General features: G+C 40.6%; 1 protein-coding gene across 2 annotated transcripts in view; it reads right to left on the bottom strand.

Moving 5' to 3' along the window:
* Window positions 1-22344, bottom strand: part of PPP6R3 (protein phosphatase 6, regulatory subunit 3) — a 168427-nt gene that overhangs the window by 83721 nt on the left and 62362 nt on the right. For both annotated transcript variants that reach the window (XM_011987057.1, XM_011987058.1), the window contains exons 2-3: window positions 20674-20824; window positions 2559-2791 (exon numbers count right to left, since the gene is read on the bottom strand). In XM_011987057.1, the coding sequence (XP_011842447.1) occupies window positions 2559-2785 (227 nt within the window). In that variant the 5' untranslated portion in view covers window positions 2786-2791; window positions 20674-20824. The remainder of the gene's footprint in view (window positions 1-2558; window positions 2792-20673; window positions 20825-22344) is intronic.

Raw genomic sequence — 22344 nt, 5'->3', positions numbered from 1 at the left:
AATCCTCATAGTCACTCTTGACACTTTATCTCCCATTCTATACCTAGAGGAAACCCCTTGAGTTCTAACTTCATCTAATGCCTCCGGGAATCTGACTGCTTCTCACCAATCAGGTCCACTAAGATCTTATTATTCTCTGCTGATCACTGCAGCCAACTGTACTTCCACTTCTGTCCTCCTACAGTCCCTAACCACAGAGCAGGCACAGCACTCCTGGGAACAAAGTCAGACTATGGCACATACTTGCTCAAAACCCTCTGGTGGCTTCCCATCTTGTCCCAAGTATAGCAAGCATCCTGGCTGAGCCTACCAGGCCCTGTATGGCCTGTCTCTAGAGGTGCTCCAACTTCACCCCAACTCTCCCACCTTCCATTTTCCCTCATTCACAATGCTGCCTCTTCTCTGGCTGCCCACATGTTCCTGGGGTACAGCATGCACACGAGCACATTAGGGCTTCCATACTTGCTGCTCCCTCTGCCTGGATGTTCCTTGTTTTAAGTACCCACTTGGCAACCCCCTTAATTCCTGCATGGCTCTGACGAGATGGCACCATCTTAATTAGGCCTTCCCTGAGCTCCTCTGCCCACTCCACCACCTTCAGCATTCCCTATCTCGTCATGCTCCATTTTTCTCCAGAGGTCTTACCTGACAAACTATTGGTGGGCTTTTTAGTCTGGTTTACCCCAACACAGCAATTACTCTTTCATCCCAAAACTACACAATCCCAGTCTAAACTTCCTTAAATGACTGTAGTCAACCATAACCCTAAAACACTTTCAGATCCCAGCTGAAAAACCCCTCTATGCTCATCTAGCTGTGGCATCATCCAAGGTACATTACACACAGGTGGTGACTCTGCTCAGGCCAGAAGCATGGCAGAGTACTGCCCTATCCAACTCAAGTGGTGCTCCTTCAAAATGGTACCATGCAGAAGGCTACGTCCAGAGGAGGCGCATTTGCTCTTGCAACCTCAAAGACAAAAACACTGGCAAAGCAACACAATACAAGTGCCACACAGTTATAATGGGTGGGAGGGGCTACTACTTCTTTTGGAGAAAGTAAGCCCTTCATAGAAGGCATGCCTACTCTTCAATGATTAAAACATCACTAGCCTCACTCAGCATGTGAGAAAACAGACCCAAGAAGGGTAAGCTCCCTGCCCAAGCTCTCAGAGATTGGAAGAGAAGAGGGTCATACTCCTCTGAAGGGGCGGATCCAAAACCTGTGCTCTCTGATGCATATCACACCCCTCCTACACGGATGAGCCCCAATTCAAGTAGCACCACCCATACACTAGTTCACTGTGAAGGGAATTCCAAGTAGCAAAGTGTCTATCGTTTGGGGGATGAGAGCACACTAGCATGTCTGCCACGGCCTCCCGGGTTCAAGTGATTCTCCTGCCTCAGTCTCCTGAGTAGCTGGGATTACAGGTGCCTGCCAACAGGCCCAGCTAATTTTTGTAGTTTTAGTAGACTCAGGGTTTCACCATGTTGGCCAGGTTGGTCTCGAACTACTGACTTCACGTTATCTACCCGCCTCAGCCTCCCACAGTGCTGGGATTACAGGCATGAACCACCGCGTCCGGCCTTTCCTTCTCTTTTTTAAGACACTAATCTCTGAGTGAAGGCTTTCACTAAATGCTAGGTGTCAATGTTAATGGTTGGCAGAGAACATGGCATCTTTGAAGACCTAAGCCACTAGCAACTTGAAAGTGTTAACAAGTATTATTTCCCCAACAACACATTTCTCCCCAAGAAGAAAGGAAAAGATGTCTGAAAAGAAAGGGAAACTGAGGGAGAAATGGCAAGAGAGACACTACTAAAAGCCTAATTCTTCCTATTCCATTAAGTTTATGTAATGCATCAATTTTTGTTTCTGAAGTTGCTCTATCTTCTGGAGGGAAAAGAGCCAAATATTTCAATAGAGTTGGATATGGAGAAATAATTAACTAAAGCCCCAATACTTTACATACCTATGGAGTTTCCAGGGGTTTGTATAAAAAGTGTTACAGTGATGGTAATAATGGATTCTCACTGTACTGTCGTTCTCTTTGTAAGCAGATTAAACTAGCAGACAAAATCCACTGTAGTTACCCATGGTGTGACCAGCTACACTGATGTTCACTAATACCCATTCCTTTATTTTCAGCTGATAAAAGGTCAGAATTTATTGTATAAGCAATGCTCTCAGTAACCCCAAGTTCTGACTTAGATTTGCTGTGCGATTTTGCGTAGTCACATAATGTCCATCTTCCTATTTGTAAAGTAAATATTTTAATCATCTTACTATTTTTGAGACATTTGTCATCATTGTTTACAAAGCACGCTGCCTTTCCAGAAAACCTTTGAATGAAATTCAGAACACTCATTTTAAACTCTTGTGATTCCCTGGACTTACTGCTAGAATGGATTTTGTGCTCCACTGAGCCTGTCATTCTTGACTATCTTACCCTTCTGTAAATGGCGACAGTCACACTGGAGAATCCTTGAACAAGAGCTGTATACTCTACCCCCAATTCACTTTAGTCCCACTCTAGAGAGAAGATTGAATTGTCTTACTTGTATCTGATCTTTTCATCCATGTCTTGAGGTGGTTCTTCTATAATGAATGAGACTAAATCTTCGAGACATTCTGCTTTTAACAGAAACTCTATAAGTTTGCGGTTCTGGGCTTTACATTCCTGTAAAACATCTTCCTCATCCATTAACTCCTTCAGTGTTACATCTTCTCTTTCTAGAAGTGTGTCTATGTGGGATGATGAGTGAAGATCAAATTTCCAAAACATGCTGGTCTAAACAAAATGCAGAAAGTATTTCATAAAATTTCAACTTTACAAATTAATTTTCCATAATTCATATTTCAGTTCAGTTTTATAGTCTAAAATGCCAACTTCACTCACATAAGTTAAATAAGCTTCACACTGACCCTTGAACCTACAAAATACTTTTTAAAGCATAACTGGCAGAATTTTTTCCTTCTCAAAAAAGAAAATATTTTAATTGATAAAAAATTTTGACTTGAAAATGCTCAAAGCTAACACTTGGGACGATTTTAACCTGCAAAAGTAATTCATCCATACTTTGTTAAGAAGTGATGCTGGGAAAAGAGAAAAGTCACTCTTTTCTTAACGGTGAAGGACAGAATATCTTCAGCAACAAGCGATAAGCAGTGAAGCCTAAATATCTAGAAGGCTTCAGAAGACTAAAGAACTAAATAATCACTGCAAATCAGTACTTTCATAGTCAAAAGCCTGAAGAAATAAACTGGTAAAATCTGTGCCATTTTTAATATACTACTAAAAACTGAAAACTAATTCTCCAGGAGTTAGAGAAACTGCTTCTCCTCTGGTTACTAGCAAAACATGACAACGAAACCCAATCACTACAACACATACATATTCGTTCCTCAGCTTCATGCCCATCCTTCCTCAACAAGGAAAACAGAGTTTGTTACTTCAAATTATAGAGCTAAAAAAGGTACTTATTTGTTACAAACAGACACATAAAACAGAGGGCTCACTACATGATCTAAAGGCTGCCATTCATGATGGGATGATCTCAAAAGCCACTTTTGAGATACATGACGGGATGATGGCATCACAGTAAAGACCTCAGTAGAAGACCATTCAAAGACCTTTCCTGTCTGTCTATATGCTCACTGCAGAATTCCTAAACCGGAGTTTGGTAATACATACTGACTCTCTGTAACTCCTAAACGAAACCTATGTATAAGCTGGAGCTTCACTACCCACTTAGTGAGGTGTCCCATTATCATTATCTCCAAAAAAGCAAGACTATCCACATGCTATTTACAAGAGCCTAGGTAAAAGGAAGGAGGCCGCAAAGGATGGTAGTCCATGCATAGCACATATTTTTAGAAGTATGTATTTGGGCCGGGCACAGTGGCTCACACCTGTAATCCCGGCACTTTGGCAGGCACCAAGGCGGGAGGATCACTTGAGGTTAGGAGCTCAAGATCGGCCTATGCAACATAGTGAGACCTCATGTCTGTAAGAAAAAAAAATTCAAAAAATTAGCCAGGCATTGTGGCACACTCCTGTAGTACCAGCTACTAAGGAGGCTGAGGCTGTAGTAAACCATGATTGTGCTACTATACTATACTCCAGCAGGGCAACAGGGTGACGACCCTATTTCCATAAAAAAACAAAAAACAAAAAAACACAACAAAAAAAACCCACCGACATTAGGAGATCAGGCAGGAATATATCCTGATTTTATGCTTTTATGAACATCTGCCTCAAAAAAAAGAAAAAATTTTTTAAAATAGAGATCATAGAGGGCAAAATCACTGACACTGCTAGTATAAACACTGATCAATCCAGGAATAAAAGAAGGAAAACAAACTCTGTACCATGGCAGGTTACTCAAGGCTCTGTAAAAAGTAGATCCACTTCACAGGATAGGCAGTGAGATCACTGAACATTTTACTCTTAAGTATATGAGCATATTATTTAAAATATAGGCAGAGTTTTTTTGTGAGACAGAGTCTTGTTCTGTCACCCAGGCTGGAGTACAGTGGCATGATCTCAGCTCACTGCAACCTCTGCCTTCCGGGTTCAAGTAATCCCTACCTCAGCCTCCCAAGTAGCTAGGATTACAGCATGCCATCACACCGGCTGATTTTTTTTTTTTTTTTGTATCTTTAGTAGAGACAGGATTTCATAACGTTGGCCAAGCTGGTCTCAAACTCCTAACCTCAAGTGATCCACCTGCCTCAGCCTCCCCAAGTGCTGGGATTACAGGCATGAGTTACCGTGCCCAGCCAAGCACAGTTTTAATGCAGCTTTCAAAAGCTCCTTAAAAGAACAAGTTTTAAATAGGAATATTATAAAAAGTGAAGGGTGTTACAAAAGTCTTCCTTGTTTTTTTTTAAAAAAAAACCTTTAAATGCTTTAAAGGACACATGGCGACAAGCGCACATCAATTAGCAGCAACAGGACCAAGACTTATTTAAGGATGGCAGCCATTGTGATGGCTGCACACAGCATCTTACAAGAGGAGTCGATGTGGAGGACTGACGTTCAGCACAAAGCTCTGTGGGATGACACAAAGCGGTGGCCCACAGTCAGCGGCAGGGCTGTCTCGTTCCTCTATTGGATTAGTCTAATAATTATGTCCAAATGACATCACAGACCATGCTAGAGAAGCACAACTCCTCACACTGACAGCAGCCACTATGGTCCTAAGCTAACAGGACTTCTCTGCTCAAGACGAGGGGTGGGTAGGGGCATCCACAGAAGCCACCCAGTGGGCAATGTAACACATCTGCCAGTGAAGGAAATAAGAGCAAGTTACTTCTAATACAAATATTAAAGAAATAAGGGCAAAGACGACATACAAGTAACAGGAAAAGAACTTTGGGGAAAAGGTCAGTGGATATAAACCTTAGCAATAAATGCTTTTTGCGATTTTCAGACGAGTGGGAAATGGTAAACAAAATAACTTCATTATGCCATTTTATACTAATACAACTAACAAGTAGAAAAAAAGACAAATGTATAACAAAAGATAACTTCAGTGGAAGAGGGAAAAAGCTGGGTTTCCATTCCCACAGAGGAAGAGAAGTGGTTCGCTGTCTGAGGGCACGGAATAACAACGCCAGCGCTACCCACCAATGCTTCCGGTAGAGTAATACGGCTCATGCTCCTCTGTGTTCTTAAAAATCACAAAACCTTTTTTTAAAATATATTTTTACTACTATTCCCCATACTTAGTATTAAAGGCAAAGTATGAAAAATACTAAGAAATAAATCAGAAAAAAAGTGAATCTGATATCAAGCACTTATTTTTAGCTAATAATAAACAGGGTATACATTCACCAATCAAGTGACAAGCTATGTCTAAAAACTAGATAAAATGACACTTCTGAATTATGAATCAAGATACAACTTATTTGCCTCAAGTAAAAACTGACTTCCAAAATCTCAACCTTACTATAAAGGAAACTCATTCATACTGGGTTTATAAAGAAGAGAGATAATTAGTTGTGATGAAGTAAGAAGAGGTGTTGGCAAACCAAATCCAGCTCACAGCCTGCCAGTTATGAATGATTTTGACATTTTTTAAGGGTTAAGAAAAAAAAAAGAATATATGATAGAGGCCATCTGCGGCCCACAAAGTCTAAAATATTTACTACCTAGTCTTTCACAGAAAAGTGTAGTGTCCTTTGTTCCAGAGGAAATAAAAGTCCCACTAACACCCACTTTGCTTTCTGCAGTCTCCTGAGTCCACCCAACACCTACCCCACAGCCCTTGCACCCTGCCCAGTGAGGTGCTGACAGTCGCCCATCTCCATTCCCCCCTTCCTGGGGCACTCACCATATAGGTGTGGCCACATGACAGAGTTTCCTCCACTGTGCCAGGAGCCATCAAACCTCCCATGGTCCTTCACCTGTATCTGGCTGAATGCTGAAGACAAAAAGACCCTGAGGGATGGTAGAACCAAAACATGGAACATGCCTTGGTCCCCAAATCACCACATGGAAGAAAGTCACCTACTGCTCTAAGCTCCTGCCAATGCTGTTCCAGTGAGCTAGAAGCAACCTTCCTGTAGCAGAGCCTGTGTGCTCCTGCAGCGTGGCCTAACTCATGAATCAGGTCCTCCAATTCCCCAGCCATGACTTTGTGGGTTTAGTACACTGATTTTAAACTTGAGATTTAAACACAAGAAAAGGAGTTCTTTAGCAACTATCCTGGCTCACTACAACCTCTGCCTCCCCGACTCAGGTGATCCTCCCACCTCAGCCTCCAGTGTAGCTGAGACTATAGCCCTGTAACACCACACCTGGCTAATTTTTTTTGTAATTCTGTAGAGACAGGGTCTCACTATGTTGCTCAGGCTGGTCTCAAGCAATCTCCTAGCCTCAAGCAATCGACTACCTCAGTCTCTCAAAGTGCTGGGACTACAGGTGTGAGCCACCACACTCAGCCAACTAATTCCTTTTGCTCCCCACTGTTCAGAGTTAGAATAGCATTTTTCAGATAAGAACACTTTGAAATATACATCTTTGTACTGGACATACTACAAACTCAAAACCAAGATATATCCACAGCTAATTCCTTATGCAAAAATTATGTATTTTACCTTTTAGCCAAACAGCAAGCTGACTGGGAACAAATGGCACTGGTAAGTGAGTCATCCCTGCTCGGCCTTCACTCCTATTTGTACTCTTTCAAGTAGGAAGAAGCCAGGTATGAAATAACAGTTACAAAGTTCAACTGGCCAGAGCCCTGGGGTAAAATGGAGTCCTTTTAAAAATATAACTACTCTAAAATATGCAGAAAAACCAAAATGTCAGAACTTCAACAACTTGTTTTTAGTAAACATAAATATCCTTTAAAATTCACAACCTAGACTACATAGCCATGCAACGAATAATGACGGGGATACAGACTGAGAAATGCTTCATCAGGTGACTTGGTCGTTGTGTGAATATCATAGAGTGACTTACACAAACCTACACAGTCTAGCCTACTACACACCTGGACTATCTGGTATAGTCTATTGCTGCTAGGCTATAAACCTGCACAGCATGTTACTGTGTACTGAAACACGGAGGTAGTCGTGACAATGCTAAGTATTTGTGTATCTGAACAGACACTACCATGTTAAGATGTTGTCATTAATTAGGTGACAGGAATTTTTCAGCCCCATTATAACCTTATGGGAGCACCGTCATATATGCAGCACATGACCGTGCTTAAATAGGATTTAGGGATAATTTCTTCCACCAAAGTCAGTGGGGCAAAGAGTTTAGTAAAGCCAAACTACCCTCTATCTTTCTTCAAAATCCTAGAGTTTTTTTTGTAAGCTGGATTAAGTAGTTTGAAAACGGAGTTTTCTCCAAAAGGGCTAAGATTAAGAAAGCAGGTCACTGGGGAGTCATCTGTTACTTTATGCCACAGAGGACAATGTCTGCTGTTCCCCACCTTCCTGTAATGGAAGACAAGTGAAAACTGCCATCTTAAATACACAAAATAGGATCAAAGGATCCATTTGTTGAGTAAATCTATTCATCGCAGATCAACTGCTTTACTTAATGACCCTCTAAAATTATTAAAATACCTTTATGATATCAAAGCCTTTCAAAATCTGAGGCCAAGTACCTTGAATTCAAGGTATTCAAGCAGTGACATTCTCTGGAAAAAGGTGCCACCCTGTCTCTGACACAGGAACTAGGAACTGGTACAGTGGCTAAATTATTTACAAGAGGTAGAACAAGAACATCAGTCTATCTGTGAACTTTGCCAAGGCACTGCTAGTAGAATGCTAGTATATTCAATAAGGGTCCAATGATAATTTATGTGAACCACCTACAACGCTTTGTTTTCATCAAATATACAAATCCCCTCAACCTCTTTTAGGACTATTAAGAATCTTAACAGACCTGGATTCTAACACCAGCTCCACTATTGGCTAGCCCTGAGGCCTCAGGAAAGCCACTTCATCTCTAAGCCTCAGTATCCTTAGCAAATAAACAGGTTGCAGAGAGTCAATAAGAAAGACCCACAATAGCAGCTAGAAAATACAGGCACCAACATACGCACACTCAGGCAAACAGAAGCTACTAGGGCAATGAATATATCCAACAATGATATCAGTGAGCTTTAAAGTTTCCCAAACTTTCATAGGCACAGCAATGAATAGCCTAGTGCCTTGTCAAAACGCAGTCTTGGCTGGGCATGGTGGCTCACGTCTCTAATCTCAGCATTTTGGAAAGCCAAAATGGGCAGAACGCTTGAGACCAGGCGTTTGAGACCAGCCTGGGCAACAGGCGGCACACACCTATAGTCCCAGCTACTCAGGAGACTGAGGTGGGAGAATCACCTGAGCCTGGGAGGTTGAGGCTGTAGTGAGCCATGATCATACCACTGCATACCGCCCTGAACAAGAGTGAAACCCTGTCCTAAAATTTTAAAAAATAAACAAACAAACAAATAAATAAATAAAACACAGTCTCAGATTCTGACTCAATAAATTCTGACTCAGGCCTGAGATTCTGCATCTCTAGTCCCCAGATGCTGCTGATGCCTGATTTTAAACCACTGCTGACAGCTTACAATTCATAAATGGAGGACTGTTTTAATCTACATCTTCACAAATTTAAATCCATATATTCAAAATAACTATATAGTCATGAAAAACACAGGAAAGCATACTAGTGCAAACGGCACTGTGTTATTTATCTCAGAAACTCCCTCTGAAAAAGCTGATTATTAATGGGTTTTCATTCAACAAGACAGAGGCAGAACATAACATACCATAAAAACGATAAAAGATAAACTATTAGAACTCTGAAGAGAGGAACTACTGGTGATCCTACCCACAAATGAGCAGTCAGCTGTGAGGATGACAAGATCTTCAATGAATTTCAAACTCAAAATCTCCCACTAAAATGAACTTACTCTGCTTAAATTTGGCAACTTTGTATCCAAGAACAATAAACTGTACACTATCAACTGTGAAATAACTGTACCCAGAACTAGCTGGGCCCAGAGCAAAATGTTTAGAGATTCCGAAAAAGATTCAAAGATTATGATGCATTTCAAGACAGAATCCAAACAGCAGAGCATTAATCCAAGTGTTTCCGAGCCCTGTGAGACTGCACAGGTCCCACACCCATGAAACCAGCTCTGTCTATACCTTTTAATAACTGGTCCCACTGGAATCCTCAAGATAGCAACACCGAAGTGAATATCTGACATCATATGCCAGACTGGCAATAAACATGCAGAAGATATTTCTAGTAGAAGCTGCCGCTACCTAAACATATGGAGCACAAACAGAACAAAAATAGAAGCAGCTGCTTCCGCCCAAGAAAACACACGGGAAAGACTTAAGACAACAAAATGTGTTATGACTTTTAATACTATATATTTAACACAACACTACAAAGAAAATATTTGACACACAAATTTCACACGATCTTATACAAAGACATGCAAACACACATTGCCCAAGTTCTAATTCCTATACACCCCAAGTCTCCCGTCAGCACTCCCTTCTCCCACCACTATTAAAACTACTAGAACTACACAAGCTCTACGTCATCCAAGTCAGACCCATCTAACAGAAATAATAAATAAACTTATGAGCCACACATTAGATGTTCTAGTAGTCACATCAAAAAGTAAAAGAGAAAAACAAATGATGACATTAAATTTAAAAGTATCTTTAACAGAATATATCCAACAGGGTTATATTATTTCTTTTGGTACTAAGTCTTCCAAATCCAATGTGTACTTTATGCTCACAGTACCTCTCAATTTGAACCAGCCACATTTCAGATGCTCAAGAGTCACACATGGCCAGTGGCTGCTGTACTAGACAGCCCCGCTCTAATGACATTATAATTCAAAGTCTCTCTCAGCACTGAAACAGCCCCCCATCTCCTTCCACAGCTACTATCACTAACAATGTTTTCCACATAAGGGCCAAAGTGGGGTAGGTAAGAAGAGGTGATAGGCCACGTTTTTCCTCTCTTTTAAAACAGAAACATACAGGTGAAATCATGTATATTCTTGAAATGAAGGCAGACATTCTTCAACTCAAAAAAAGCAGATCACAAGAAAACGAGAACTGTTTTGTAGCCTCTAATATCTAGAAACATTTATACCAATAACAAGAAAGTTTTCAAATCCTTCATCTTGAAATAATGCAAAGAGCTAGATCTTTCATCGAGAGGCACAGGTGGGTCATCGCTGGTTTAGACCTTAAGGAGCCAAATTTAAAAACAGATGCACACCAGCTGGGCACAGTGGCTCACACCTGTAATCCCAGCACTTTGGGCAGCTGAAGTGGGTGGATCACAAGGTCAGGAGTTCAAGACCAGCCTGGCCAAGATGGTGAAACTCCGTCTCTACTAAAAATACAAAAGTTAGCCGGGCACAGTGGCAGGCACTTGTAATCCCAGCTACTCAGGAGGCTGAGGCAGGAGAATCGCTTGAACCCGGTCAGCAGAGGCTGCAGTGAGCCGAGATCGTGCCATTGCACTCCAGCCTGGGTGACAGAGTGAGACTCCATCTGAAAAATAAAACACACACACACACACAAAAACAGGTACATATCTCTGAGAATTGATTTCATTTAATAAGCTAGTTCAAAATATATTTTCAGAAGAAGGAGCAATGCCCAGGCCATTAAAAAATGTTGGGAAACAAAGATATTTGATTAGTGTGGACAAAAAACTAGAATTCTCACTCAACCTCAAGAAAACAGACCTCACGGCATCCCTTGATTATTCCATAAGCAGCAGACGCGTTTACACCGAACCGCTGGCCAAGTTTATAAGCAGGCTGGGGAACAGGATGTACTGAACAACCAAGCTGAGGCAAGGCTGTTCGTACTGGCTCATCTACTGATGCAGTGTCCAGACACCTGGAGGCTGAGGACTTCCTTCTAGGCTTGGATTCACGCATGCAGGAAGCTTAGTTGAACAGTGCCTGACAAGATCCAAATGTAAAACTGCTGGGCTCCAGGAGGGTTTGGTGATTGCTTCCAGGCATGCCAAAAGCTGCATGCCACTAAGAAAGGGCCAGGGAGGAAAGTGTCTATTAACAGGAAAAACGGAGTCACTCCAACTGAGGTTATCTCTTAGTGTTGCAAGTTAATGAGAAACTCTTCCCCCTGACAGCAAAGCTCAATGCCCAGGGAAATTTTCACAAGAAGGGGCAGAAACATGGAACACAAAGGAGTAAAAGCCACTGGTCTTTGAAAGCAGCTCTCACTAACTTCTAAGAAAAAAGACCACAAAACACAGAAAGTTCACGCAGTAGCTGTTTCTCCATTCTTAGTAAAGGTGTCAATTTCATAAAGGTGCAGCCCCCTAGACACACAAATTAAATCAAATATCAGGTGCATACTAGAGTCAATATATTTCTTTAGAGAAGAGGGCAATACAAACTCAAATCCAGTTTTATTGTATCTCTGCAACTGCTTCTTCCAAAGAAGGTGTCAAAAGCAATCAGCTTTCTACCATCCAGGTATTCCAGAATCTTTTCCAGTTTTAACTTGAAACTGCTTTGATATTTCAAGCTTTTCTTTGAGAATAAATAAAGGAATCAAATTCATTTAATATGCTATAGTAACCAACAGGTATTAAAGTATTAATATGAATTACATTAAGGAATACAGGAGTAGTACGACAGATGGTCCCTAAAGCCTTGAAAAATACAATAAAATTGAGAACAGAGAAAACAGAGAAAGGAAGGCATACATTTCAACCTTGCTCCACAGAAAGGTAGCTCAAGGGAGCACAGCCTGGCCAAAAAAGAGCTCATTATATGTCAAGCCTAAGATGAGCCTCAAAATACTGTATGGAGCATTTAGCAGGTGATGAATGGAGCTGCACAACATATTCCAGGCCAGGCGACACCTCCTTGAAAGCAGTGAACAGGAAGACCCAGTAGCTTCAGGAGTCACAGCAGGGAGAAGACCCTAAGGACAAGAAGGAGCCTTTGGGTAGGTGGTAGGATTAGGTTGGCAACACAAGGCCAGATCACAAAGGGCTGTGTGTGAACGCACTGTGCAGACTTGCTGCAGAAGCAGACAGACCTAATGAGTTTTAACTGAGGGAAGTGTGCATTGAAATATCTACAACAGAGATTAAACTAAGTATTTTAATAACATACAAAAACAATTCTGAACAGAAGCAGACATTGGAAGTGATGTGGAGATGACAATGATGCTGTGGTTAGTACACTCTCAACAGAGTTCATATCTCCTACAAAGGTGAAGAGAGAGGGAAGAGGACAAACCTCTTTTGGGTCTGGCCAAGTGTGAATATGACTTAAATGTGGGACAAGAAAGGAAGGGATTAAGACGCACGAGGTGGGGCACTGTAGAGATTGCCCACTGTGCTAAGACAGACACTGGAGTCTACAAAAGCAGATCTAGAGTGTGAATGCGTAACTGTCAACAACGTGAAAGACAGATTGGAGAGGGGCGAGCCTAATGAAGAGGGGCCCACCAGGGCAGAAGATGATGCCTTGCAATGGCTTCTGTGCTCAAAGCCAAGGCATCCGCTATGAGATTTCACACTAAATGACCATTATTCCTCTAATGCCACCAGCATTCTGCCTCCTCCAAGTCTAATTTCCACTTTTTCTTCATTCTGGAGCTGTACTTTGGTATCAAATTATACAAATTTATACTTGCCTTTAGAATTCTAAGCTGTCTGGGAAATACACAACCCTCAGAAGGCAAATGCCTATATATACCCTGTACTAACTCCAAGTACACTGCTAGGATGCTAACAGCAAGACAAGATGTACAACCTTATCATCACTCACTTCTCTTTTATATTTAAAAAGTCAACCACCAACCAAAAAATCCAGTCTTACTTTTGTCAACTAGTTCAAATTAAAGCAACTACAGTAACATGTTCCTCTACAAATTCTCATTATGAAAGTTTGAATGTACAGGAATTTCTAAGCCTATTTTCCACAATTTCGAAAACTTCAGTCCAAGTACAAGCAAAGCATGGGTTATTTATACTAAGAACAAGTTTTGCTGAAGTGAGACTGAGGGGTTGTGTGGGGAAAGGCAAGTAAAGAGGATGGCACAAGGGTAGTCGAGTTTTTGCCAGGAGTCTTCTTAAGAGACCAAGAAAACCGAGGAGAGGCAAGGAATACCCAGCTGGATCCAGATGCACGTGTGCATGCTGGAGGTGAGGGTGTGTGAATACAGGTAAGACGGTATGATAAAAGTCAACGTTAGCCAGGCCCAGTGGCTCACATCTGTAATCTCAGCACTTTGTGGGGGATGGTGGTAGGTGGATCACTTTAGTCCAGGAGTTCAAGACCAGCCTAGGCAACAAAGGGAGATCTTGTCTCCACCACAGAAAGTACAAAAAATTAGTCGGGCATGGTGGTGCACACCTATAGTCCTAGCTACTCAGGAGGCTGAGGTGGAAGGATCACTTGAGTCTGGGAAGCAGAGATCACGCCACTGCACTCCAGCCTGGTTGATAGAGTAAGACCCTGTCTCAAAATTTTAAAAAAAATTTTAAGTCAAAGGCAAATCAGTAAATTCTCATGGGCCCTAGAAAGGTTTCCCATCTGAAGCATCCAAGATTCTTGGAATCTCTGAAACTGGGTAGGATTCCAAGAGCAAACAAATGAGTCAAACATCAGAAAGGAAGCAACAGGTAACTGGAGGAGAGTAGGAAACATGGTTATGATTGGCATGGCTATTTGAAACAACACAAAAAGTTTCTAAGTCTCCAAAACTGAAGAGATACAAGGTGGCCCTCAGCAAATGAAAAATGGTGAACTGCTTGGCTAGAAAGGGAATTCCATACTAATGTGGTGAAGGGAAAACTTGGAAAATCCAAGTCAGTGAAGTTTATATTAAGTGAAACCCAGTTACGTGCCATTTATGACTCACCCAACCTGAGGTAAGTGACAATGGTCATTTATTATTTAAATATCTTACAGACAATGTACCCAAAGAAAATGGCCTTTCCTAATCAAGTAGAAATTCAGGAGCACACTGAGATGCTTTTGGCAAATGGTCAAAAGGAAGCAGTCTTCAGACTAAGAAAAGAGCTATCAAATTTATTTTGTGGTTATAAACAATTCCACAATGAAAGACAGAATTGGCAACTTGGTCACAAAAAAAATCTTTTAAAAGCCAGTTTCTTAAAATTTTAGCTATTGTCGTCAATCTTCCTCCCCTAGCAAACTTTGATCAGACTGTATATAATCCTTAAGTATTCAGGGCTATCTCAACAGCCTCAGAAAAGCAGCAATAAACTGTTAACCTTCAGGAAGTTATTTCTTTTGTAAATGTTTTACAGTATGCAAGTTAATGTGCAAGAAAAGTTAAAGTAGATTCGTAGACTACTGAGACTGCTCAGGAATAAAAGCTCAACAGAGAATGGTCTTTATAGCTCCTTATGAAAAACAATCTTCAATCTCTCCTAGCTATTCCACAATTACATTAACTGTCTGGACACTGTAACTTTATATAAAGGTGGAAACATAATTATTAACAGCAGCTACCAATTAGGTGCCTACCATACTGCCAAACTCTGGGCTTCATGCTTTTAGATACAAGATACTCTATACCTTCATGGTTTTGTTCTCATTTTGCAGATGGAAAAACTAAAATTCTGAGAGCTCAAACGACTTACTACGAAAGACCAGAGCTAGTAAACATGCTAGCAGAATACAAACCCAGGTATGACTAGCTCCAAAGTGTGCACTCTTCCTAGTCAAAGCAGCAGTCATCAAGAGCATGACCCCAGCCCAGCCCAGCTGTGTGTGACCTCAGCTTATAGAAGGCAGCAACAGCAGGTCAGTCTTGCAATCCAATGGCTCTCAGGACAAGTTCATGAAGAGGAACCGTGAGTCTCTGTGCACAGGGTGGAGAATCACCTCCCAGACAAGATAGTTGGGCATTCAGCCTAAAGAGTGCTGGTGGTGGCTCTGGACAAGTTCAGCTCCTGTGGCCAGAGGCTCTGATGACATGGATTCGCAGGATTCCACAGGCTTGCCAAAATGCACAGAAAACACAAAGCTAAGAGGAAGAGCTAACGCTGGGCAAGTCAGCAGTCACACTGCTTGACACAACAAATCAAGAAAAATTTATTTAATTAATTTATTAATTAATTTATTAATTAATATAAAGTCCTTTTCAGACAAAAACTGAAAAACAAGATGGGAAGGCGGCCAGGGAGAAGAAAACTGCTGAAGTGAAGAAAAGAAACAAAAAGTCCAAAGATTTCAGTTGATTATAAGTCCAATAGAAAGTTCTAATATTATGATGTAACTAATAAGCAAAGAAATCTCAGAATATAGTAATAGATAAACAATGTCCGGGACCAGAGCAGAAACTAATCCCACTGTGGCCTGCCCTGAGCATATCACGTCACACCAGGAAATAGCAGATTCTGTTCTGAAGGAAAACAGAGAGTCTGGCAACCACATGGCATCCAAAGAGATGGTCAGGGCAGCAGAAAGGCTCACTACTTGGAGGCATAAAGTAACTACCTCTGAATATATTTAAAAGCTTAGAGGAAAAGACCTGTCTTGTATTGTACCCAATGATGAAATAAGAACCAGTAAGTAAAAAGTGCCAGTTATCTGCAAGCAGTAGAAGCAAAACTTGCTAAAGATGAGGGCTGTGGCTGCATGCGAGGCCCCTCAATTGGAGGTGCCCTGGCAAAGCCTGGATGATTTTCTATAAGAACAAAAGGAGTTTCTGTTCTGGACAGGAAGGTTGTACTAAATGATTAACATGCTGTTTTATAAATCTCTTCCCAAAATCTATCGGATGTAAAAGGTACAATACATGGCTACATTTGGGCTGACATGGAGCTCCAGTAAGAAAATAAAAAAGATTATGCAACCTTCCAGATGCTTAGTGGGTTGAACCCCACGCATTCTTCACTGCTCTGGAAACTCTAGTAACACAACAAAATAAAGGACAAAGGAGAAAAAAGGAAACGACAGCCAAGAACGCCAACAAATTCATGAAAAGACAAAAAACCTAATTTAGGAAGTCCAATATTCAAATAAAAGAAGTTTTAGAATAACATATTATAATATATCACCCACCTCTTGGCCAAGGGAAAAAAAAGGTCGGGGATGGTGGGGGTGGGGGCACGGGTAGGAAACAGAAGAAAGCAATTTTCCCAGAGCTTAACAAATGTGGCTCTCCTTAGGGCCTGCACAGGCCAACACAATGAGTGGTGCGACAGATCCTCCCAATGTACTGAGTGTAGTTCCATGGTAGCAGAAATGAAGAATCTAAACCTTCTAGTGGTGGGTGCGGAGGAGGGGGACTCACAAAAACAACACAAAAAAAGGACCATAACTTAGTATCAATTCTTGAAACCAACATTTTCAGACATGGAAGATCTGACGGATCTATTCACACTTTCTCAGGTAGCTACTGGAGAATGTTCTTCACCAAAACATGACAACACATGAAACCAGAAATAGGAGACATCAAGAGACAGACAACTCCCAGAAGAAAGGTGAGGAGAAACACCAGCAACTACGGAGAAGGTCAAGTGCAACCAGTACAGAGGAAGGCATGAGGCAGAGGGTGTGGAAAAAGTGAGTCCAAGAAAGAGACACAGCTGACCGCCAGATGTATCTGACCACACTGAAGAGAATTTTGCAAATTTTGTTAGGGATTTTGGGAATAATTAACCAAAATATACATACCTTTAATACTGACTTTATCCAAAAGGTGAAGGAGGGAAGGAGTTATCCATGTAAGAACTAAAACCTCCTCTTCATAATTAGAAGATAAGTAGATTAGAAACAGTTACATACAGGCAAATTATTTAGAAATGTGGAAATAAGAGAAAACAGCTAAGAGATGAAGGTGGCAGTCCCAAATGAGTAATTCAAAGATGAGAAAGATGGAACAATTGTTATCTTTTGCTATAAACCTTGCAATATACCTCTGACTTTTTAGCCTCTGTGAACAGTCTTCATGAAAGAACTATAGGCAGAATATTTCCAAAGAAGTTGAGAAAAGACAACCTATAGTAGAATCTGATAGGACATGCTACAACTGATTGTGGTTGTGTATAGAACAATAAAGGGCGTAGTTCAACAAACTTAGAAAACTTGTAAAAATTTAAGGTGTTTAAAGCCTACAGTTATTCTTTGATTATTCGCCAGCAGGCATTTGGAGACTTTTGAAATCCATCACCTGTTACTGAACCAGTAGCACCAACAGTAAACTTCATTCACTCATGGACTTAACTATCCTGGCTTGCCCTCTGACACAGCAACTTGATGTGGTAAAGTTTTATTGTGATTTTTTGAGCACAGGGCAAAGACTGAAATTTTTCTGAACAAGAAGAACAGCTGTGAATGACAATTACTGAACACTGGACAGCTGTAGAAATCTGCCTTTGCTGAAATCTCAATGGCTGATATGTGAATCATCTACTAAATTAATGTCATTTAAACAACTTTCTCTGGTTGATAAGGAAGGTCAAGCTGCTTCATACACTTCCTGTAGGAGATGAGCTCTCCATTCCCATAAAAAATTGGCAGTGGACCTGTTTTCTGAGCTGAAACTACGGTTACATAGCATTTTGCAGACCTTGATGCAAAGGCAAAGGAAATCTCCATATTTCAAAATCCATTTAGGGGTGCAATTAAGGAGCTTTCACCTAAACTATAATTAGAAATGATTAATTTACTACGTAATGACATGCTAAACAGTAAGTATCAAGAGAAGAATCCAAGAGAATTCTACATATGCCTTCCAAATAATGAATATACTCAACTGAAGTAATATGCTTGGGGACTGATAGAGAATGTGGGAGTACTTACCTGTGTAAAAAGACATTTCCAAAGATGAAAAATGTTAAAACCTTGCTGCAGATCAATATTAATAGATTAGATGTACCCTTGCAATACATTTTGATGAGAGCTACTCTAACTTTAAAGACCAATTAGGTGAAATATTATCCCCCTAGAAAAAAGAATTCCAGTCTTCTCACTAGTAAGAGAGAGCTGTATTACAGAAAATTGAATTCAATTATTACATTTGAATCTCATCAATAACAAAGCCTGTGAAAACTTGTTGTGTCTCTTGGTATATAAATACCTTCATAAAATCCTCTTTTTTGCCTCTTCGCCCACAAAACCTAAAATATTTATTATCTGGCCTTTGCAATAAATGCTTTGTTTGCCAGTCCCTGGTCTAAAATGCCCTACACCCACAGTGCTGTTCCTCTCCAGGAACCCCTGTAACCACCTGGCATTGATTCTAGGACTCCTGCAGACTGTGAAGGGTTCACTCTAGTGTGGGACAGCATGCTGACAAGCAGAGATGTGTAAAAGGAGGAGGAGGAGGAATAACTAAAGGTTAGAAATGGTTCCGCAAGCTGCCAAAGCTAAGAATCTCTATCAGCAAAGGAAAACTAAATAAACAACAAGGAGGGAGAGACAGAAAGTCTCAAAAATATCCTGAGAAATGCGTCTGACATTTTAGCTCCTACCACCAAACAATTAATGATACCTATATTTTGTGAAAAGTACTAAAGACACAAAGAAGTTAAAGCTGCTTACTCACAAAATACTTAAAACGTAGTTAAAGAGAAAAAAATAATTCTAAAATAATTTCATGAGATGCTCTAAGAGTTCACAAAAGAGTGACCACAAGGGAACTGGAATAATCCAAGGTGGTTTGACAGAAAAGGCAGGAAGAAAGCTGAGCCCCAGAAGACGTGAATTCAAATACAAAGAACAACAATAAAACTCTATGAGGCCGGGTGCGGTGGCTCACGCCTGTAATACCAGCACTGTGGGAGGCCTAGGCAGGCAGATCACTTGAGGCCAGGAGTTCAAGACCAGCCTGGCCAACATAGTGAGACTCCGTCTCTACTAAAAATACAAAAATTAGCTGGGCATGGTGGTGTGCGCCTATAATCCCAGCTACTCAGGAGGCCGAGACAGGAGAATTGCTTGAACCCAGGAGGTGGAGGTTGCAGTGAGTCGAGATCGCGCCACTGCACTCTGGCCTGGGCGACGGAGCAAGACCCTATCTCAAAACACAAACAAAAAAAACTCTATGAGACAAGGAGCCACAAGGGGAATGAATACTTGCAGAGAATTCTCCACATGGGATTCAGGCAGAAGAATATGGAGGTGAAGTTGAGGAAATCCTAAGTTGTGTACAAGAATCTGAATATCGGGGGCAAGAATAGGATGTCACTGTTTAAGTGCAAGGGGAACTGCAACGGTTGAGTAGGACTGTTCTTCAGGGGCTGGGGCTGAGGAGACACCATATGCAAAGTAGTATTTTACATGCCTATGAAACATCCACCTGGCAGTCAGAAGTACAGACCCCTCACAGCAAAATCACCATAGGATCTCCCCAGGCAACAAAGTCTGACCTAGCTTTGCAGCCGTGGAAACAAAAAGAAAAAGACAGTTGCAAGAGTCAAGAGTAGAACCAACAGGCCCTGGTAAATCACTGCTCATCAGGATAAAAACAAAGCCGAGTAAAAAGTGACTAAAATTTCAAGTCTTAGAGCCAGCACCAGTTCAGGAAGGTAGATGATTAAATGATTTTTGTCTACCTTCTAGAGATACAATGGGGACAAACGAAATTTGATTAACTATGCTTGCATTTCCCCCAAAAGGAACTACTGTGCCACTTCTGCCACTTCCTAGTAAGTGTCAACTGGGTCAAAAGTCTAATATGCAAATTCAATCTCTAATCTTGAATAAAAAGTTCTAAAGTGATGGAGATTAGGACTCTGAAAGACACAAGTGACTGACCACAAGTCAAATGTCCTTTTGCTGGTATAAAACAAAAACAAACACAAAGAGAGAGCCCCAGTGCCCTGGAAGCAGTGGCCTGGGTGGCGACTCTTTCTCTGCATGCTGCTACTTCAGCTAACTAGGCCTGGCTGGTCTTTGGCGCCCCTCTCAATAACCTCCTGTAAACTTAGAATCCCTTGAGTTCTGCAGATTGAAGATATACCAAAGCAGACTAAAGAGGGTGTCATTTAACTTCCTAAAAATACCACAGTACCACAGAACCATACTGCACCTAGCTCAGAGAGACTGGTCTCCACCTGGTTTGCTACGACTCCAGGGTCTCACAACAGAACCATAGCTTTCCTTGATGTCATTAATGGAAGGAAACTCCTGCTAATCGTAACGTTCTTACCTTTCAAAACAAGTTTAAAAATTAAAAGAAATGTTTTCTTCTTGGTGGCTCCTTGCCCATTACAGGTTATCCTGGTGACAGTTTTCCTCCAATTTACCGCATTAGCAGATTAGCAGGAATAAAGTGGGATATGGATATGAAACAAGCTCTCCTGTAAAAGAAAAAAAAAAAAAGCAGATAATCACATTTAATGATAGCTGCCATTAAAGCATACTGGGTCAGGGTCTTGGGTCACACAGAACTATACCACAGGGAATTGAGAAGTTCTAGTTAATCATTAAAATTTTTCTATACAAACATAAGAAAAAGGCACTGTCAGCTCTCTACCTTAGCTTTCATCCTACATTACAGTATCTTACATTACAGCTTGTATCCTACTTTACAGTAGCTCAGAAGTAAATACAGATGTCATAATAGCACTATCAATGAGTGAAGAAGAAAAATACATATTCTCACCTTTGTCTTCTGAAAACATCAATTCTATTCTTATCCAACATAGGGTCCACTATAAAGGCACCACACTTTAAAACACTAAAATTTTACAATTTCCTTCCTTTAAATGCCCCCTAGCAGTCCACTTAATACATTTAATAATAATGTCAGGAAGCATGACATTAAGATCACTGAAGTTCTAGCTATACTCAAATTAAATCTCTAATGTCAATTAACCAAACACTGCACATGAAAAGGATAGAAATTATCTTCCAAGGCTCGCACTTCATATATAGCTTAATATTGTGGAAAAAGACTTAAACTGTGGACATTGAATTAATTAGAATTCTTCTAGGTAGTGAAGCCTGACAGGGCCAAAAAAAAAAAAAAAACCAGAAATCTTCTAAGAATGCAATCTACAAGGCATCTCCAAAACAATGCTGTTCATCTAGTGTCTTTCCCCCATAAAACTCATACTACATTGTGATATCAACATTTTTCCTCAAGTAAGATAATAAATTATGTTAAACATTTGTTAAAATCAATCAACAAAAATAACAGTAACAAGCCTAGATGCAAATTAAAATGAGCATATTTAATTTTAAAAATAAAATATTTTACCAGTTAGGTGGTTTTTGAATATACACTGCAAAAAGTATAATCATCCAAATTTTTGCTTAAAATGAGAACAGACCATGTGGCTGTGCTGCTGGAGTCCTTAGACAAAACAGAAAGGTCCTCTATGGCAAATCCCTCTTCCTTCCAATTTAGGATTGTGTATCACATCGAAAGTCCTATTTCCTTAATTTCCTCTCATCTGAAACAGTTCAACATTTTTTTCCATTCATTTCACTGACATCTTTGAAGAATATGGGTTATGTGTTTCTGGCAGTAGTACTACATAAATGAAGCTTTGTTTCTCCCAGAGCAACACAGAAAGAGACAAGATGATGTCAATTTGCCCCATTATTGGTGATAATTTCAATCACTTGGTTAAAATTATATTTGCCAGATTTCTTCACTGTAAAGTGAGCATTTTCCTTAGTAATTAATTCATAATCTGTAGAACAATACTTAGAGACTATGTTCTTAGAACGTTCATCTAGTAATTTTAGTGCCAACTGGCAACTCTTGTCTGAATCAACTGATACTGAGTTATGAAAATGATGAGGTTTTTTGAGGCAGTCTACGGTTCCTCCTGGCATTCAAACTTCAGTGAGGGAATGCTCCCTTCTTCCC

The sequence above is a fragment of the Mandrillus leucophaeus genome, unplaced genomic scaffold (assembly GCF_000951045.1).
Source record: "Mandrillus leucophaeus isolate KB7577 unplaced genomic scaffold, Mleu.le_1.0 Scaffold30, whole genome shotgun sequence".
In the NCBI taxonomy this organism is placed as follows: domain Eukaryota; kingdom Metazoa; phylum Chordata; class Mammalia; order Primates; family Cercopithecidae; genus Mandrillus; species Mandrillus leucophaeus.
This window is presented reverse-complemented; position numbering and strand designations above follow the sequence as displayed.